General features: G+C 40.2%; 1 protein-coding gene across 1 annotated transcript in view; it reads left to right on the top strand.

Moving 5' to 3' along the window:
• The first annotated feature begins 3942 nt into the window (after positions 1 to 3942).
• kif1aa (kinesin family member 1Aa) overlaps positions 3943 to 19608 on the top strand; it is a 74842-nt gene continuing 59176 nt past the window's right edge. The window contains exons 1-2 of the mRNA XM_084067651.1: positions 3943 to 4080; positions 6618 to 6793. Of these exons, the coding sequence (XP_083923777.1) occupies positions 6688 to 6793 (106 nt within the window). The 5' untranslated portion in view covers positions 3943 to 4080; positions 6618 to 6687. The remainder of the gene's footprint in view (positions 4081 to 6617; positions 6794 to 19608) is intronic.

Raw genomic sequence — 19608 nt, 5'->3', positions numbered from 1 at the left:
ATACCAGCTGAAACCACCAAAGGCCAGTTGAATCCACTATCACCATTTCAACACCTGTTGAAGACACTGCTCTCTAGTCTCTGTTGCAGAGACTAGTTAGATCCATTAGATACAGTAACACCATAAATAACCAATAAAGACCAGTACAAGTATCCCAGTTTCCTTGTAACTCCATTAAGGTGTGTATACTATGTCTAAAATGAGGACCAGTAACCCATCTGTAGGGTGAAACACTCAATGTTTTAATATGCTAAACCTGGTAAGAGCTAATTCAGAATAAGGTCACAAGAATATGTTTATCGTCTTATTTAGAGTTTTCTTTCTTAATTGCATTAATGGAACATTACTGTGCATGTAAATACAGTTGAATCTACTGCCACATCTTTATTAAATTCCGGGGCAAAGTGTACTTACTGTATGTCTAGAAAGCTTGTCCCATAATCTTGTCATACCTATGGAAAGGAATGATGTCATTATTACATCATCTGTTGTGATTTAATCATCTTACCTCATTTTGACTTTTTTGTGAGGAGATGAGAGCTCTGGCTCTGCCATACATGTAGTCGACTACCATTTGCAGTCTACTCTTAAGTATATAATATAGACTGGAGCTTGAAAGTTTAATGTTGATGAATTAAATATAGTCATTGCTTCAGGAGAGAACTGGAGGATACATATAGTGCATCAGAGAGAATGACTCATTGCTTACAAATGAAAGAGGCTGAATGATTCTACATGTAGAGAAAGCACCCAGCAGTAACATGTCTGGATAGAGGCTGTGTGAAGAGCAAGGTCACAAAACGATTGCATTGTGTTTCACTGAGGCTGAAACCTGATCTGCCCCAGCCAGTCTGACCATTCTACACACTAAAATGTAACTCTGAGAGTGTACAAATGGAACCAAATGGACCTGTAAACTATTTGGTTCCATTTGTATTCGCTCTGAGTTAGATTGGAGTTAGATTAACACTGATGATTTTACTATGTGGTACCTGGAGAGCAGCCAGATACAACTACAAGCTCACAGCTTGAAGATCGTCTATTTTCAAATAGCCCGTTAATGTTGTAACTTGTAAACAGAAGTTTTCAAATAATTGCGGTGTAAAAAACAAAAGCACAATATTTGCCTCTGAGATGTAGTGGAGTAGGAGTATAAAGTACTTCAAATCATGCAAAGTAAAATTACCTAAAAATGTATGAAGTACAGTAGGCAAGTGGTTCTCAAAGTGGGCTCCGGGGACCCCCAGGGGTCCTTGGGGGATCGAGGGGGTCCTCAGCTAAAGTAGTTAATGTAGCATCACAGTCATTTTAACCACTTTATCCATTTATATGTTGCCTTTTCAAAAATAGCAGATGTATAAGCTCACAGCGCGTCACTTCGTCTGCTATTTTTTAACATTTTTTAAACATATCGAACATGTTTGTTATTAGGCTTTTCTTTTTTTTATTAGGCTTTTCTAATATTATATCCACTTTGGAATACTACAGTAGACCTACAGTATTTGTTTTTACTTGTGAGTAAATGGCAAAGTAGCCTAAGCGTTGAAATAGGGTTAGCGTTGAAATATTGCTGCTGGACTGTTTGATACTCCCAAGATTACTGATAAATGAATAAATTGTTCCCGGAAAAGGCATTTTCATTATCATTAATATTATTATTATTATTTGGTCTTTAAGTCTTTAATCTGTCCCTGGATGTGATTAATATAGTGTTTTTTTTTAATTCAGTTTCATTACGGTCTTGCTTGTGACTCATTCAAATGTCTAGGGTCCTCTGTTAATCTATCTATAGTCAATAATAGACATACGAATCATGGCTGTAGGCCAGTGGTTCCCAAACCTTTTAGCTCAAGAAATTAGACGTTTCCCCGGGACCCAAACTAGTGAAAATAGCAGCTCTACAAGCTCTCAACGCGCCGCTTCGTGCCACGTTGCGAGCTAAAGATTTAGTTACAAGTTACTTTGTAGATTTAGATTATTACAAAAAAAAACACTTAAGGGTGTGGTCACCTCTAACAGCGGCAGGAAAAAAACTTCTATGTGGTCCATTAAACATTCAACACTCAAACAACTGGACAAACAACAGTGCAACAAACAACGATACAAAATATAAAATATCAAAATATACAATTTAAAACAGTTCATGATAATAACATGAAAAGGATGTGGGGGACCAGGGCATTAACCTTCTGCGCATTAAACAAAAGATAATATTTCAAGAGTGGATCATTTTTTACCATAAATGTGAAAATCCTCGCCTTATTTGCTAGCATTATAGCTAGCCAACATTTTAATAAACTTTCTCCACAGCTGCATTAGAGCAATTTACCACAAAATGTGGCCTTTTTGTCTGATTTCCCACAATTTTGTTTAGGCAAAAAGGTAAAGGATTTGTCATTTGCATAAATACAGACCATTGAACATTACATGAATGATTCAGTTAAGATAAATCAGTACATAGCTTTACTTTTCATAATGTATTTGAAATCCTTATTCAGCCCTTTGGGCTCAGCCACAGTTGAATCAATAAGGAGGCACACATTCATGCCACAGTGAAATCCCTATTGAGTGCATTACATGGTTGGACTTGGACTTGCAATAGGATTTGCTGAAAAGAGAGCAGAGGGAGATTTTCACCCATATTTTCAAAAGAGAATTCTCCAAATCCCAAATAGCCTCATAGCGCAGCATAAAAGGACATTCTTTCTGAGGTCTACACAGCTATATTCCAAACACAAAAAATAAAAAAATACATTTGTGGCTAATGACCATTTCCACTGATAGTCCAATAATAGTGTTTCAATAAGCAATCTTTTATCATAACCTCCCATCAATGTCTTTGTGTTCTTGATGCATTGTGGGCTTAACTTCATGGTAATTTAATATGCTTTGTGTCTGGGTCTCCTCAGAGCATTTACAGTCTATGCCCACAGCTTGATCTCTAGCTTGACCTACTAAGCTTTAATTCACAACAAGCCTATTGTCCTAAAAAATCTGTGCTACTGAAGGCTATAAGCAAAAATGATACTATTCATCAGTCCCTTCCCTGTTGATTCAAAGCAAAGCTCTTATCACTGTCTTTTCTCAGCAGGGTCTCTCTCACAATTCAGTTCAATTCATTTCAATTCAATTCAAAGGGGCTTTACTGGCATGGGAAACACACATTTACAATGCCAAAGCAATGGTGAAATAAAAATAAATAAATACATATATTACAGATATAGGCCTACAAAGACAATTCTAAACAGAGCTGTGTAACATTGCAAGATTTGTAGGTAGCCTAATATTAACTTAAAAATACAAACAGATTTTGTTTTTAACTTTTACTGTGTGTATATATATAGGCTACACAGTATAATGTATATTTGATGAGAGTAAAGGTAATTATATTATATATATATATATATATATATATATATATATATATATATATATATATATATATATATATATATATATATATATATATGGCTAATATTACACACACACACACACACACACACACACACACACACACACACACACACACACACACACACACACACACATACATCCTGATGTAGCTCAAACCCCCCCCCCCCCCCCCCCCTCTCTCTCCACTGCATTGATGCTGTGTTACCTCCTCCTCCCTCAGTGATGATGTCACTGGCTCTCCGCTACGACTCAGCATCCTTGCTTAAGGCAGGGAGACAGACAGACAGACAGACAGACAGACAGACAGGCAGGCAGCAGAGCCATTTTGGCTTCCAGGTTAGGAGTCACGCAAACAAACAAACAGACAGACGGATTCCCGAGGCTCGTGCTGCTGTGTACCTCACATCTCTAGCACCAGGCCGGGGAGGAGGAGGGCATCATCATAACAGGACGGTTCTCTGATCTTCTCTACCTCGGGACCTCCAGCTCCAGCGGCTTTGATGGAAGAAGAAGGGAGAAGGGAAACGGGATAAGGATACCGACCTGCCAGGAGAGAGAAACCCCGTGGAGGGAGATCAGCTGATGCACATAAATATTAAGAGCAAATAAACCACAAATAAGTCTTCTGGCACGTAGGCTAAAGGACCGAGGGCATCGCAGACAGAGGTAGGTTTCCTCGTTTTCTTTCTAGCCTTGAATCAAGACTATCGTAGACGTATTTGATCGATTTTGACATTTTTATATCGTAGATATAAAAATGTCAAAATCGATCAAATACATCTGCGATAGTCTTGATCCAAGGCTAGTTTTTTTCCATTGTCCTGGCGATGATGCAGTTTTAATGAGCGTATTTATTTACTAAGCGCTGAATCTCCAGGGATAGGATTGACATCAGGGTGCGGCCATTGAAGAGCAGGCAACACTCCCCCGACCGATGTTTACATTCATTGAAAAGCAGGAGAAAATAAATGTGATTTGAGCTAATCGGCTCTAAAAGAACAGCAATATATGACATTTTGAAAATATAGGCCTGTCAAATTAGAGGTATAAAAGCCAGGATGACACGTCACACTGTCACGAATGCCTTGTCATTGAGCGCAAGGCATCCTTTAAAGAAATATAAATAAAAGGCCAGTGTCATTCTCTCATTTCTATCAAGATATTTGTAAAACGGTGATCTACATTTTTATTCTCTCATTCATTCATTGTAGATTATTGTTCGTTTATGTACGGTATGTGATGCTGCTGGTTCATGACGCTTTGATATGGAGCTATAGGTTGCAGCCAGGCCTATCCATTTTGGGGGGCAGTAATCTAGTTATAGCCTATTGGCTAATAAACAAGCATTGTTTACACTGAACAACACACAACAGAAGCTTTTTTTGTTTTAAATTATTGATTATAGTAGGCTATTTGTCACCAGTGTGTCAAAATGGTGGCTCCCCTGCTGCCCAGGCCAGCTGCATCCTCATCATGACAGGTCTGAGCATCCTTATGTTGGACCTCAGCTTGGCTTGATCCCAATGAATGTTATTACTATTCATTATAATAGGTTATTTTCTTTCTTTATAGGCATGTAAAGAGAGACAGTAGCATGATTTAAACACCAAACCTATATGTTGACATGAAAGTATGGGGAAATTATTATTAGAATAAGATTTTTTTAAGGGCCATTAACTGTTGTGGACTATATGCTATAATGGCTATTGTTATAATTGTGTTATAGTAGTTGTTGCTGATCATGTCACACTAGCCAATGGTGAGATGGATGCACACTTTCTTAATTTTCAACTTCATTTCTATATCATTTGTACACAGAAGCAGTCATTTCAGCATTATCAGGAGAAAGCAGGAAAGGGCCACACTTAACAACTAAACCCCTTACCCAAAACCACCACCCACTAACCTCTGTATAGTCCCAATCAAATATGACAGCTGGGCTACCATATTCACAAATCATTTTATCAATTTCCATTTGAATTTGAACTCAGATATTGTGAATGTATTGGATATGAATCATGCGTAGTTTTCATATCTTATATCTTAAATGAGCTGAACAGCTTGCTGCCCCCTCAGACGCATTGTTTGTATATTTTCCATATGGGCTAGTAGTCTTTCAATCCTTTGTCAGACCCTCCAGCTCACATTCAAAGTCATACATTTGTGGGAAGTCATCCAGGAAGCAGCGTGACGCAGCAGTTTTTTTTAAATCAAATATAAATGTGATAAACCCTACAACCATAAAAATCTATCTAATGAATATAGTTCTATATATTAAGCCTGTCATGTTAAATGTGAAGGACACAGTCAGGTACATTGCAGATGGTTTTAAAAAGGTCACGAAATACACCACACCCTTGATGATGACTGCTTCCAATGATATACAACTGTAGTGGAGTCTGCCACCAGGCAGAGACGGGGACTAATTGCGTCTCGTTTTGTTCCCTGTTGTGAGCGATGACCAAGAGTGAAAAACGATTGCGATGTCACCGGCATAGATGATGAGTCATGCTCCTGAATCTCAGAGTACCTCCATTATAATCATACAGCAATAAGTGCTGATGCACGGTACTTGGATCAGAAATGGCAAGCGTCTGATTAATCTCCGCGTGATCCATATATCTGAGCTCCTGAATTCCGTCAGAGTTGAGGCCTGTTGTCTCTGGCCGGTTTCTGTGTTATTAGGCCATTGTAATCCTGGGAAATAGTCCGACATTTAGCTGTGGCTGCACTTCCTTTGTTGTAGGCAGGCCTGGTTATCCATCTCCCCCGACTGCAGCTGACCAGGCATGGTCCTTTCATGGTCCAGCCATGCACGCGGCCCTGCCCTCCTCTATTGTACTGGCCGCCTCAACCAGGAGGTGCAATAAACTGCTCATTCAAATTTTAACAAACCATGTGTCTCATAGTACTTCAAGGCTCTTGCTTGGTTCAATGGTGCCCTATCCAGCCATCTTTTCCTGAAGCCTAATTTTGAACTTTTTCTGCGGCACTGTGGCACTCACCGAAAAGTTAAAAAAGAAAAGAAAAAAGAAAGCAAGGTGATGTGTTTGGAAATCTGATATTTGCATCTAACATTTGTCCTTCCTCAGTCAATATCTTTCTCTTATGTACCCTAAATGAAATGAACATGCCTCACTGAGAGCCATAAACTATACTCAACATAAAGGTATTAAAACTTGCTGTCTATTTCCTTCTTATAGATCTCCAGCTGGGAGGCCCTGAAACCAAGGCATTGAAGAGGGCACCTCAAGGTGCTAGGCAGGCAGCACCATGGCAGGGGCCTCTGTGAAGGTGGCGGTGCGTGTCCGCCCCTTCAACTCAAGGGAGACGGGAAAAGATAGCAAATGCATCATTCAGATGTCCGGGAACACAACCAGTAAGTACTGCAAGGAACACCACTTTCAGCCTGGCCTCCCTATTTTGGGCAAATCGTTATAGGTGAAAATGTTCCCAATGAATGTAAAAAATAACAGATCTGCAAGCTCACAACACGTCGAATCGCAATGCGTTGTGAGCTTGTACAAGAGATTGGCTATTTTCATTGTAGCATCAGGTATAAAATAGGGCTTAATATCTAATGATTGATTGACTTCTTTATTGACAGCAAAACATTATGTACTAACATTTGATTGCACGCATTGGTCAAAAAGGATGACACAAAAAAGCCCAAGGGCAAACATATTGTTCATACAGGAAACTTAACAAGGCCAATGTGGGTTCAGGTTTAGTTTGGTCCAATTACAGTTTTCTCATTTGTTGCCAATCAATATAATTCATTGTAAGTATTGTATAGGACAAAATATCACGTAGTACTATGGACAACAAAAGGATCAAGAGCAAATGGATAGCAAACACGAAGGGCTGACATATAAGTAACACAGTAATTACTGATGGTGATATTGTCAAAACTCTGTGAGAAGATGAGAATCATAATGGTTCCATCCCTGAGGTTGAAATTAGTAAGGCCTGTTCCAGGAAATGTGAGCCAAGTTGCTTGGCATCACGTTTCAATCAGGCTGCTTAAGAAATAGGAGGTGCCTACTGTCAACAACATGATGGCAACACCAAGCCTTTATACCTCAGCTAATACAGATCTTACTAGGGATCTGTCTAAAATGATTTCCCAGGTCCACCCGTAGATCTGCTGTGACGCATAGTGTCGTTTTTGTTGTTGTTGTTCTTTAAATCACTTTAGTCTTTATTGCTTTATAGTATACATACTTAAGTAAAACACAAACATAAGATCAAAACATACAGATGCAGAGAGGAGGTTGCAGTTTACAACTAGTAATGCAGTTTACAGTACTATTTGCTTATTTAAACTTTTATACAGCATTTTACTTTATTGTCCATACAATTATGCGGTGCCAACGTCTTTATTTCTGTCCATTTTCTGTTAAACTCAACTTCTTTTATTTTTTCCAACACAACTGTTTCCTGTACTATATCTACAGTATATGAGTACAATATCGAAACTCCATCAGTGACGCGAACGGGCCTTTCCCACCCGATCCCACGCTGTATCTTGGCAACGCCTCCTTGGCGTCTATAACCACGCCCGCTTCTCTGTCCCATGCGGAACTGCCTCTTGCATTCAATAGCTCCCGAAACTTGATAATATGAGACTCTGTGGTGTTCAGAGATAAGCATTGGACTCCCAGTCCCAATGTTGTGAGCAATTATTTTACCATATGTTTTTGTCCCACTTGGTGTGAACAGACTACAGCCCCTAATATTAAGTTAGGAAGTAGTTAGGAAAAACACAGTTACAACGACGGAGGCGCGCCGTCTGAAGTCGCCACGAGAGGCAGCGCCAAGTGAGCCTTTAGGCGAGCGAGATGCCGTGCCAAATGTTGCAAAGTCCACTTCAGCCGAGTCAGCGGCGCTGTAGTTACGTCCTGATAGGGACAGAATCATAAATTATCGCCCCCCTTCCAGGCATTGCCAGCGTCTGGGCAGTGCTATCCGCCTGGAATGTGAAGCGGTGACACCAAGTTACAGCGATCCGGTGGGAAAGGGACGCGTCTGAAATGCGTCTGGTGAAATCACTAGCATTGTCTATCAGGTGTGGCTGCCGCGTTGCGGCCGGAACGCAGTGTTACTGCGCCCAGTGGAATCCAAAGTTTTCATGGATCTCATATGGTGGGGAAAGCTGTCAATTTGGGTGGGACCGCATTCACTCTTGGTCACCCAGGTCCACCCGTAGATCCGCTCCTGGTTTTAAGCCAGACTCTTTAATGGCCTTTCTGACAGCTTTGAGTAGAATCTTGACCATAGTAATTATGTTCTTTCAGCTCTACTTTAGTTGTATTGCCCAGGTATAAAGTGAAACACTACTTGGAGATTGTATATCCTAATACCTCCTTCAATGCTGAATTCACTCTATCCCTAAATGGCTCTGTCGTTGGGATGTATAGGGGTTTTAGGAAAGCTGCAGCCTGGGTCAGTTAGCATGCAAGGATGACATAACATGTTACCTTGTTTAACCTCTCTACAAGATTTCACTGAGCTGCAGCTCTGGTCTTAGCTACAACTGACTATTGTAATTAAATGCTAGAATCTTCATCTTATTACACCCTGTTGGGTAAAACTCAGCTTAATCATTCCCAGCTGTGTTGATTTTTTATGTTGCCGTCTCAATAAACGGCTAGTCGGCCAAGTGTGAGGACATCACGTAGCCCATGGAAGGTTTTAATCTATTAAACTTCAATTTCATCAAACTTTAATTTGATCAACTTCATAGGTACAGGCTCATTATCAAATAATTATGATCACTGAAGCATAACGTCACTATTATGATGATCATGTTGAGAAGTGCTTCTGACATGATTATGTTGTTACCGAAACATTCAGAATCGGCAGCAAATTTGACCTGACATTCATTTAGGGTTATTCAAGTAATTTATTAACCACTTATACCCGTTATGTTGTTAAGTGGAGTACCTCAGGGCTCTGTACTAGTGTATTTGCTAGGCCATAAAATGTTCTGTTTTCGCTCGATATTAAATAAATATAGTAAGCTTGTAGATCTGCTATTTTCTGGGGTTTAAGTGATTAATGTGCCATCCATCAGCAAGTAAATCATAGTGTATTATTATATACTGTACAGTAGTGGAAGAAGTATTCAGATTTGTGTAAGTAAAAGTAGCAATAACGCAACATAAAAATACTCTGTTACAAGTAATATGCCTGTAGTCAAACTATTACTTGAGTAAAAGTACAAAAGTATTGTAATGAAAATATACTTACAGTACCAAAGTAAAAGTACTCAAATGTTTCAAAAAATGTCAGACTTTTTCAAAAGTAGAAGATCTATAAGCTCTCAACGCGCTGCATTGCAACACCTTGTGGGCTTGTAGACCAGCTATTTTTGAATAACCAAAGTATAAAATAGGGTTTTAAATAATAAAGTAACTAAAGCTGTCAATTAACTGTAAGAAATACAGTATTTGCCTCTGAGATGTAGTTGAGTGGAAGAACGTATAAAGTATCGAAAAAGTGAAACATTCAAGTAAAAGTACCTAAAAAGTGTATTTAAGTACACAGTACTTGAGTAAAAGTACTTAGTTACTTTCGCACCACTGATTATTTAGCTCTCAGTTAAACACCACATGATTACAAATGATGACAGCCTGTCATACACATTGGTTATGTTAACCATTTAAACTCTATATACATTGACTGAGGTCTCCCAGTCAATGTATATTCATACTTTTCTCAATCTCTATATACTTTTCTCCATCTCTTCACTGAAAATAGCCGATCTACAAGCTCACAATGTGTTGCGTTGTGACACATTGTAATATGGACGGCAGGGTTCGTGGGGTTAAAAGTAAGTTGTATCATAACAGAGAGTAAATAAAAGTACCCCTTAATATTTTATAGCTATTTTGGTGCTGCTATACGGAAGACACATCTGTGTAGCCTGTATTTCCTTTTGTCACCGTTTTGTTCATAGTGTCTAAGCATGCAACTAGAGGCGTAGCAATGTACTGCAGTGCAGACGGCTCTGCATTCCTTAGGATCCCAGTGTGTGGAGGGAGGTCCCTAGTCAACCGTGTTCAACGTGGTGGCCTTGTTTTAGGCATGTCATTCCAGGCGAAAATGTTCTTCCAACAATAAAAAGAAATAGCAGATCTGCAAGCTCACAACGCATCGCTGTGAGCTTGTAGAGCTGCTATTCTCGCCAATCGTCGTACAACGAAGTATATAGGGCTTCATTAAGAGGAGACTGGAGAGATATGTGATATCTAGTCCGTTCAGCAAGGTAAAGCCAGTCATCAATAATGAATGAGACTTCCTGAAATATTTACAGTTCGGCCTAATTTAGCCATCGTGCCCCCCCTCCTCATGTCATGGGTGACTGGGGACAACAAGCTGAACGGCTTTTTCGCAGATTCAATGTTGACGAATGCCCATTGTTGCATATTTAACTATTGAACACAGGGTTCTTTATAAGTGTGCCCCCCCTCATCTATTAGTCTATTAATACATATCAGGCGTCTCAGTTGGATTAAAAGAATAATAAAATATGGCCTGGACCGCTGGCGTAGCGGTCCAGGCACCTAGGTTCAAAAGTAGCCTGATAGCGTGTTGCGGGTTCAAGTCCCGATCCCAATGCCCTTTGCTGCATGTCACTCTCCATCTCTCCCCCCATTTCCTGTCAGACTACTATACTATCAATAAGGGCATAAAAGCCATAAAATAAACTTTTATTATTTTCTCTAAAATTGGCGCCCTCCTGTGAGATTGCGAAGGATTTCTGTGATTGCGCCCAAACATGGCACTGCATTCATCTTCTTCCTCTGTCTCCAGAGCAGTGGATGATGGGTGTTTTGTTGCCACTGTTGTCTCTTTTAGTGATGTAATCTTAGATCAGAGGCCGTCCGCCGGGAATGCATCGACAGCATGTGTACTGTACCTTTGCAATGTCCTTGGAGGCTTCCTGTTCGAATTAGTCGCCGAATTGGATTTCAAAACCCACAAGGCTGAGGCTACAGTTTTAATTACACCCCTAGCATATTATTTGATGGTATCTAACTTGGAAAGACAGGCGACTTGCAGTACACTGAATTTACACCAGCAACAGCAACCGGAGCGATTTTCACTGCTGCGTTATTGCGCTAAATGGGTGTGTACAAAACGTCTAAAACACCCACTTCACTTTTGTGTGAACTCCTAGTCCACGCCTATTTCAGCAGCAAGCTTCTGGTCATATTCCACACCATGCTTCTGTTTGGCTGCTGCTCTGTCTCGCCACTGACACTGCGGCAGTGAAAAAGTTTAACTTTGCCGTTGCACTTTTTGCCGCCCCGCCTCCTGTCGTGGCAGTAAAAGTGGAAGTCCCTCTTTACTATAGACAATGCAAGGAACCTCCCCACTTTCTCAGAATGTGGGAGCGGCATACCACTTCTGTATGAATTCGGTCTTATGCTGACATGCCTTTAAGATTTTGTTCTTCTACTGTACGAGTTTTGCCTTGTTAACCACTTATACAGCCCTATTTTATACTTTGTCATATGCCAAAAATAATCAATCTACAAGCTCACAATATGATGCGTTGTGAGCTTGTACATTTTCTAATGAATTGAACTATTTCAGAGAGGTCAACAAAGGGTCAATAGGGGTTGCGCAAAAGCCGAGACACCAGTATGTGTTATGATCAACAGGACTGTGCTGTGTGCGTACTGGACTGTACTTACTGATGAATCTTGACTGAACAAGATGCATCCAATGAAGTTTATCTGCAGTACCATTCCACTTTGTTTTCTGGGGCATTTCAAGTTTTTGTATCAATACAAATGGTTGAATAATTTTATTACGGGGCCAGAGCTCTGCTCTGGACACGTATTGTTATTCGCATTATTCTGTCACTTCTTCTTCTGCCACTTTTCGCAGTTCTGGCTGAACCGCGCTGTCGGTTTTTACGAAACTCGGCCATATGGTAGATGGTCATGAAAAACGATCAAAAAATAATTCTCACAATCTTTCGTCCAAAGGTGGCGCTATAGCACTCAATTGAAAATGCCAACTTTGACCAGGTACAATTCATGCCCTGTTTGACCTACAGCCATGAAACTTGGATACACATATGCGTCTCCTCATGCTTAACAACTTTCACACTCTGACTTTTGACCTCTGACCTTTAGATCTCCCACCATTTTGAATTATATGAAAAACAGTCATTGGCTCCTAACTTCTGCATTTTTTCACTTATGGAAAATCCGTTGGAAATTTTTGTAGAAAGTGGTCCAAAGTTCAAGTACGAAACGTTTCGTGCAGATTGCTCAAAAATCCCAGGAGGAGATAGATTTTAACTATTACAGTTTTATGAAAATTATTCATCTGTGCCTAAAACATACATGCAGACTCACATTTCTTTGAAACTTTGCAGAAATGTACAGGGTCATTCCAAATATCACTGAAACCAATCTTACTCCAATTGGCCAAAAGGGGGCGCTATAGCAATTTTTTGAAAAGGCAGACTTTAAACAGGCATAAGTCATGCCTCGTTTGGCCGAAAGTCGTGAAACTTGCTTACACATGTGCCTTGACTCATGAGGAACACACGTATCGATTTGACCATTAAGCTCCGCCCTTAGATTTTCCGCAATTTTGAGCAGTTTGAAAAATACTTGTTTTTGCCAGTTCTGGCTTAACCGTGCATACGCTTTTTACGAAACTCGGCCATATGGTAGATGCTCATGAAAAACTACCAAGAAATAATTCTCACACTCATTCGTCAAAGGGTGGCGCTATAGCACTCAATTGAAAGTGCCAACTTTGAACAGGTACAACTCATGCCCTGTTTGACCTACAACCATGAAACTTCGATACACACATGCGTCTCTTCATGCCCGACAACTTTCGTGGTCTGACTTTTGACCTCTGACCTTTAGATCGCCCACCATTTTGAATTATATGAAAAACAGTCATTGGCTCCTAACTTCTGCATTTTTTCACTTATGGAAAATCCGTTGGAAATTTTTGTAGGCAGTGGTCCAAAGTTCATGTGTAAAATGTTTCGTGCAGATTGCTCAAAAATCCCAGGAGGAGATAGATTTTAACTATTACAGTTTTATGAAAATTATTCATCTGTGCCTAAAACATACATGCAGACTCACATTTCTTTGAAACTTTGCAGAAATGTACAGGGTCATTCCAAATATCACTGAAACCAATCTTACTCCAATTGGCCAAAAGGGGGCGCTATAGCACTCAATTGAAAATGCCAACTTTGACCAGGTACAATTCATGCCCTGTTTGACCTACAGCCATGAAACTTGGATACACATATGCGTCTCCTCATGCTTAACAACTTTCACACTCTGACTTTTGACCTCTGACCTTTAGATCTCCCACCATTTTGAATTATATGAAAAACAGTCATTGGCTCCTAACTTCTGCATTTTTTCACTTATGGAAAATCCGTTGGAAATTTTTGTAGAAAGTGGTCCAAAGTTCAAGTACGAAACGTTTCGTGCAGATTGCTCAAAAATCCCAGGAGGAGATAGATTTTAACTATTACAGTTTTATGAAAATTATTCATCTGTGCCTAAAACATACATGCAGACTCACATTTCTTTGAAACTTTGCAGAAATGTACAGGGTCATTCCAAATATCACTGAAACCAATCTTACTCCAATTGGCCAAAAGGGGGCGCTATAGCAATTTTTTGAAAAGGCAGACTTTAAACAGGCATAAGTCATGCCTCGTTTGGCCGAAAGTCGTGAAACTTGCTTACACATGTGCCTTGACTCATGAGGAACACACGTATCGATTTGACCATTAAGCTCCGCCCTTAGATTTTCCGCAATTTTGAGCAGTTTGAAAAATACTTGTTTTTGCCAGTTCTGGCTTAACCGTGCATACGCTTTTTACGAAACTCGGCCATATGGTAGATGCTCATGAAAAACTACCAAGAAATAATTCTCACACTCATTCGTCAAAGGGTGGCGCTATAGCACTCAATTGAAAGTGCCAACTTTGAACAGGTACAACTCATGCCCTGTTTGACCTACAACCATGAAACTTCGATACACACATGCGTCTCTTCATGCCCGACAACTTTCGTGGTCTGACTTTTGACCTCTGACCTTTAGATCGCCCACCATTTTGAATTATATGAAAAACAGTCATTGGCTCCTAACTTCTGCATTTTTTCACTTATGGAAAATCCGTTGGAAATTTTTGTAGGCAGTGGTCCAAAGTTCATGTGTAAAATGTTTCGTGCAGATTGCTCAAAAATCCCAGGAGGAGATAGATTTTAACTATTACAGTTTTATGAAAATTATTCATCTGTGCCTAAAACATACATGCAGACTCACATTTCTTTGAAACTTTGCAGAAATGTACAGGGTCATTCCAAATATCACTGAAACCAATCTCACTCCAATTGGCCAAAAGGGGGCGCTATAGCAATTTTTTGAAAAGGCAGACTTTAAACAGGCATAAGTCATGCCTCGTTTGGCCGAAAGTCGTGAAACTTGCTTACACATGTGCCTTGACTCATGAGGAACACATCTATCGCTTTGACCAGTAAGCTCCGCCCGTAGATTGTCCGCAATTTTGAGCAGTTTGAAAAACACTTAAACCCAGGATTTTTCAGCTATTTGCGTGAAACTGTATCATCTGTGTAATCTCCTTTTTCATAGTTCCTTGTCTGTTGGTCCAATGGCGTCTCCCTTAAATGAGTGCCTCACAATCTCAAGGTCGCCAGTTCAAGCCTCACTTGATGCAGACTTAATTTAAGTTGAATTGCAAACAACATGACTGTATATCAATGAATACATGTGCAAATGGTAAAGATAACCTGAAATGCTTATTTGAGAGTACGATTTCTCAATGTATGACATACTTCATTCTGAAAATAGCCGATCTACAATCTCAAAACTTTTCAGATATTAACGTGTTTCTGAGCTTGAAGATCGGCTGCTTTCACTGTTTTCGGTAGCGAGGAGACATACAATTTCTCTATTGGTAAATGGTTTGTGAACGAGTGATCATAGTGTTGGCTTGGTTCATGACAGAAGGCAAGAGTTTATGATCTTCAACAGACAACATCAGCCTGGACAAAGCTATAGCACTATAGGTAGTGTTGCAGCCTATTAGCCTATCATGGGGCGGCCATAGCTGGGTGGTTAGTGAGCACGCCTAGGGAACCAGAGGCCCTGGTTGCCCCAGGTTCGATTCCAGGCCATCCCAGCATATGCGTCGATGAAATGAAATTTGTCCCTGAGCAAGACTCTTAACCTCTAATTGCTCACAGGTTCTCATTGGAAACAAGACCACAAGGACTTTCATGAACGACCTGTTAAAAGGAATTATCCTTATCCTAGTCCGAAGGTTGAGAGTTCGATTCCTGTTAATGGCAATAGGTTGAGATGTCCAATCTATCCATTCTGTTTCCATCTCTCTCTCTCTCATCAATCTATTCCGTTTCCATGTCTCTCTTCAATCTATTCCGTTTCCATGGCTCTCTCTCTCTCTCTCTCTCTCTCTCTCTCTCTCTCTCTCTCTCTCTCTCTCTCTCTCTCCAGTTTCCATCTCTCTCTCTCTCTCTCTCTCTTTCTCTCTCTCTCTCTCTCTCTCTCTCCAGTTTCCATGTCTGTCTGTCTCTCTCTCACTGGCCCCGTATTATCGCTGCTTGCAGCTATATTTACGGGGCCAGAGCTCTGCTCTGGACACGTATTGTTATTCGCATTATTCTGTCACTTCTTCTTCTGCCACTTTTCGCAGTTCTGGCTGAACCGTGCAGTCGCTTTTTACGAAACTCGGCCATATGGTAGATGGTCATGAAAAACTATCAAGAAATAATTCTCACAATCTTTCGTCCAAAGGTGGCGCTATAGCACTCAATTGAAAATGGCAACTTTGAACAGGTACAACTCATGCCCTGTTTGACCTACAGCCATGAAACTTGGATACACATATGCGTCTCCTCATGCTGAACAACTTTCACCCTCTGACTTTTGACCTCTGACCTTTAGATCTCCCACCATTTTGAATTATATGAAAAACAGTCATTGGCTCCTAACTTCTGCATTTTTTCACTTATGGAAAATCCGTTGGAAATTTTTGTAGGCAGAGGTCCAAAGTTGAAGTGTTAAACGTTTCGTGCAGATTGCTCAAAAATCCCAGGAGGAGATAGATTTTAACTATTACAGTTTTATGAAAATTATTCATCTGCACCTAAAACATACATGCAGACTCACATTTATTTGAAACTTTGCAGAAATGTACAGGGTCATTCCAAATATCACTGAAACCAATCTTACTCCAATTGGCCAAAGGGGGGCGCTATAGCAATTCTTTGAAAATGCAAACTTTAAACAGGCATAAGTCATGCCTTGTTTGGCCGAAAGTCGTGAAACTTGCTTACACTTGTGCCTTGACTCATGAGGAACACATGTATCACTTTGACCAGTAAGCTCCGCCCTTAGATTGTCCGCAATTTTGAGCAGTTTGAAAAATACTTGTTTTTGGCAATTCTGGCTTAACCGTGCATACGCTTTTTACGAAACTCGGCCATATGGTAGATGCACATGAAAAACTATCAAGAAATAATTCTCACACTCATTCGTCAAAGGGTGGCGCTATAGCACTCAATTGAAAGTGCCAACTTTGAACAGGTACAACTCATGCCCTGTTTGACCTACAACCATGAAACTTTGATACACACATGCGTCTCTTCATGCCCGACAACTTTCGTGGTCTGACTTTTGACCTCTGACCTTTAGATCGCCCACCATTTTGAATTATATGAAAAACAGCCATTGGCTCATAACTTCTGCATTTTTTCACTTATGGAAAATCCGCCGCTTTTGTTTTGTCGGCAAAGGTCCTAAGTTCATGTGTAAAATGTTTCGTGCAGATTACTCAAAAATCCCAGGAGGAAATAGATTTTAACTATTGCAGTTTTATGAAAATTATTCATCTGCCCCTAACACATACATGCAAGACTCACATTTCTTTGAAACGTTGCAGTAATGTAGAGAGTCATTCCAAATATCACTGAAACCAATCTCACTCCAATTGGCCAAAGGGGGGCGCTATAGCAATTTTTTGAAAATGCAAACTTTAAACAGGCAAAAGTCATGCCTCGTTTGGCCGAAAGTCGTGAAACTTGCTTACCCTTGTGCCTTGACTCATGAGGAACACATCTATCGCTTTGACCAGTAAGCTCCGCCCTTAGATTGTCCGCAATTTTGAGCAGTTTGAAAAACACTTAAACCCAGGATTTTTCAGCTATTTGCGTGAAACTGTATCATCTGTGTGGTCTCCTTTTTCACAGTTCCTTGTCTGTTGGTCCAATGGCGTCTCCCTTAAATGAGTGCCTCACAATCTCAAGGTCGCCAGTTCAAGCCTCAATTGATGCAGACTTCATTTAAGTTGAATTGCAAACAACATGACTGTATCAATGAATACATGTGCAAATGGTAAAGATCACCTGAAATGCTTATTTGAGAGTACGCTTTTTCAATGTATGATATACTTCATTCTGAAAATAGCCGATCTACAATCTCAAAACTTTTCAGATAGCAACGTGTTTCTGAGCTTGTAGATCAGCTGCTTTCACTGTTTTCGGTTGCGAGGAGACATACAATTTCTCTATTGGTAAATGGTTTGTGAACGAGTGATCTTAGTGTTGGCTTGGTTCATGACAGAAGGCAAGAGTTTATGATCTTCAACAGACAACATCAGCCTGGACAAAGCTATAGCACTATAGGTAATGTTGAAGCCTATTAGTCCGAAGGTTGAGAATTCGATTCCTGTCAATGGCAATAGGTTGAGATGTCCAATCAATCCATTCTGTTTCCATCTCTCTCTCTCTCTCTCATCAATCTATTCCGTTTCCATGTCTCTTTTCAATCTATTCCGTTTCCACGTCTCTCTCTCTCTCTCTTTCCCTCCCTCTCTCTCCAGTTTCTCTCTCTCTCTCTCTCTCTCTCTCTCTCTCTCTCTCTCTCTCTCTCTCTCTCTCTCTCTCTCTCTCTCTCTCTCTCTCTCTCTCTCTCATCAATCTATTCCGTTTCCATGTCTCTTATCAATCTATTCCGTTTCCATGTCTCTTTTCAATCTATTCCGTTTCCACGTCTCTCTCTCTCTCTCTCTCTCTCTCTCTCTCTCTCTCTCTCTCTCTCTCTCTCTCTCTCTCTCTCTCTCTCTCTCTCTCTCTCTCTCTCTCTCTCTCCCCCTCCCAGTTTCCATTACTCTCTCTCTCTCCAGTTTCCATGTCTGTCTGTCTGTCTGTCTCTCTCTCACTGGCCCCGTATTATCGCTGCTTGCAGCTATATTGATAATTGTTTTTCGCTCCCTCTCAATTGAAGGCTACTCTTAGTTCTGGCTGAACCGTGCTGTCGCTTTTTACGAAACTCGGCCATATGGTAGATGGTCATGAAAAACGATCAAGAAATAATTATCACAATCTTTCGTCAAAAGGTGGCGCTATAGCACTCAATTGAAAATGCCAACTTTGAACAGGTACAACTCATGCCCTGTTTGACCTACAGCAATAAAACTTCAATAGACACATGCGTCTACTCATGATGAACAACTTTCACACTCTGACTTTTGACCTCTGACCTTTAGATCTCCCACCATTTTGAATTATATGAAAAACAGTCATTGGCTCCTAACTTCTGCATTTTTTCACTTATGGAAAATCCGTTGGAAATTTTTGTAGGCAGTGGTCCAAAGTTCAAGTGTTAAACGTTTCGTGCAGATTGCTCAAAAATCCCAGGAGGAGATAGATTTTAACTATTACAGTTTCATGAAAATTATTCATCTGTGCCTAAAACATACATGCAGACTCACATTTCTTTGAAACTTTGCAGAAATGTACAGGGTCATTCCAAATATCACTGAAACCAATCTTACTCCAATTGGCCAAAAGGGGGCGCTATAGCAATTTTTTGAAAAGGCAGACTATAAACAGGCATAAGTCATGCCTCGTTTGGCCGAAAGTTGTGAAACTTGCTTACACATGTGCCTTGACTCATGAGGAACACATGTATCGATTTGACCATTAAGCTCCGCCCTTAGATTTTCCGCAATTTTGAGCAGTTTGAAAAATACTTGTTTTTGCCAGTTCTGGCTTAACCGTGCATACGCTTTTTACGAAACTCAGCCATATGGTAGATGCTCATGAAAAACTACCAAGAAATAATTCTCACACTCATTCGTCAAAG

This window comes from Gymnoscopelus microlampas, assembly GCF_963454915.1.
Source record: "Gymnoscopelus microlampas genome assembly, chromosome: 9".
NCBI lineage: Eukaryota > Metazoa > Chordata > Actinopteri > Myctophiformes > Myctophidae > Gymnoscopelus > Gymnoscopelus microlampas.
This window is presented reverse-complemented; position numbering and strand designations above follow the sequence as displayed.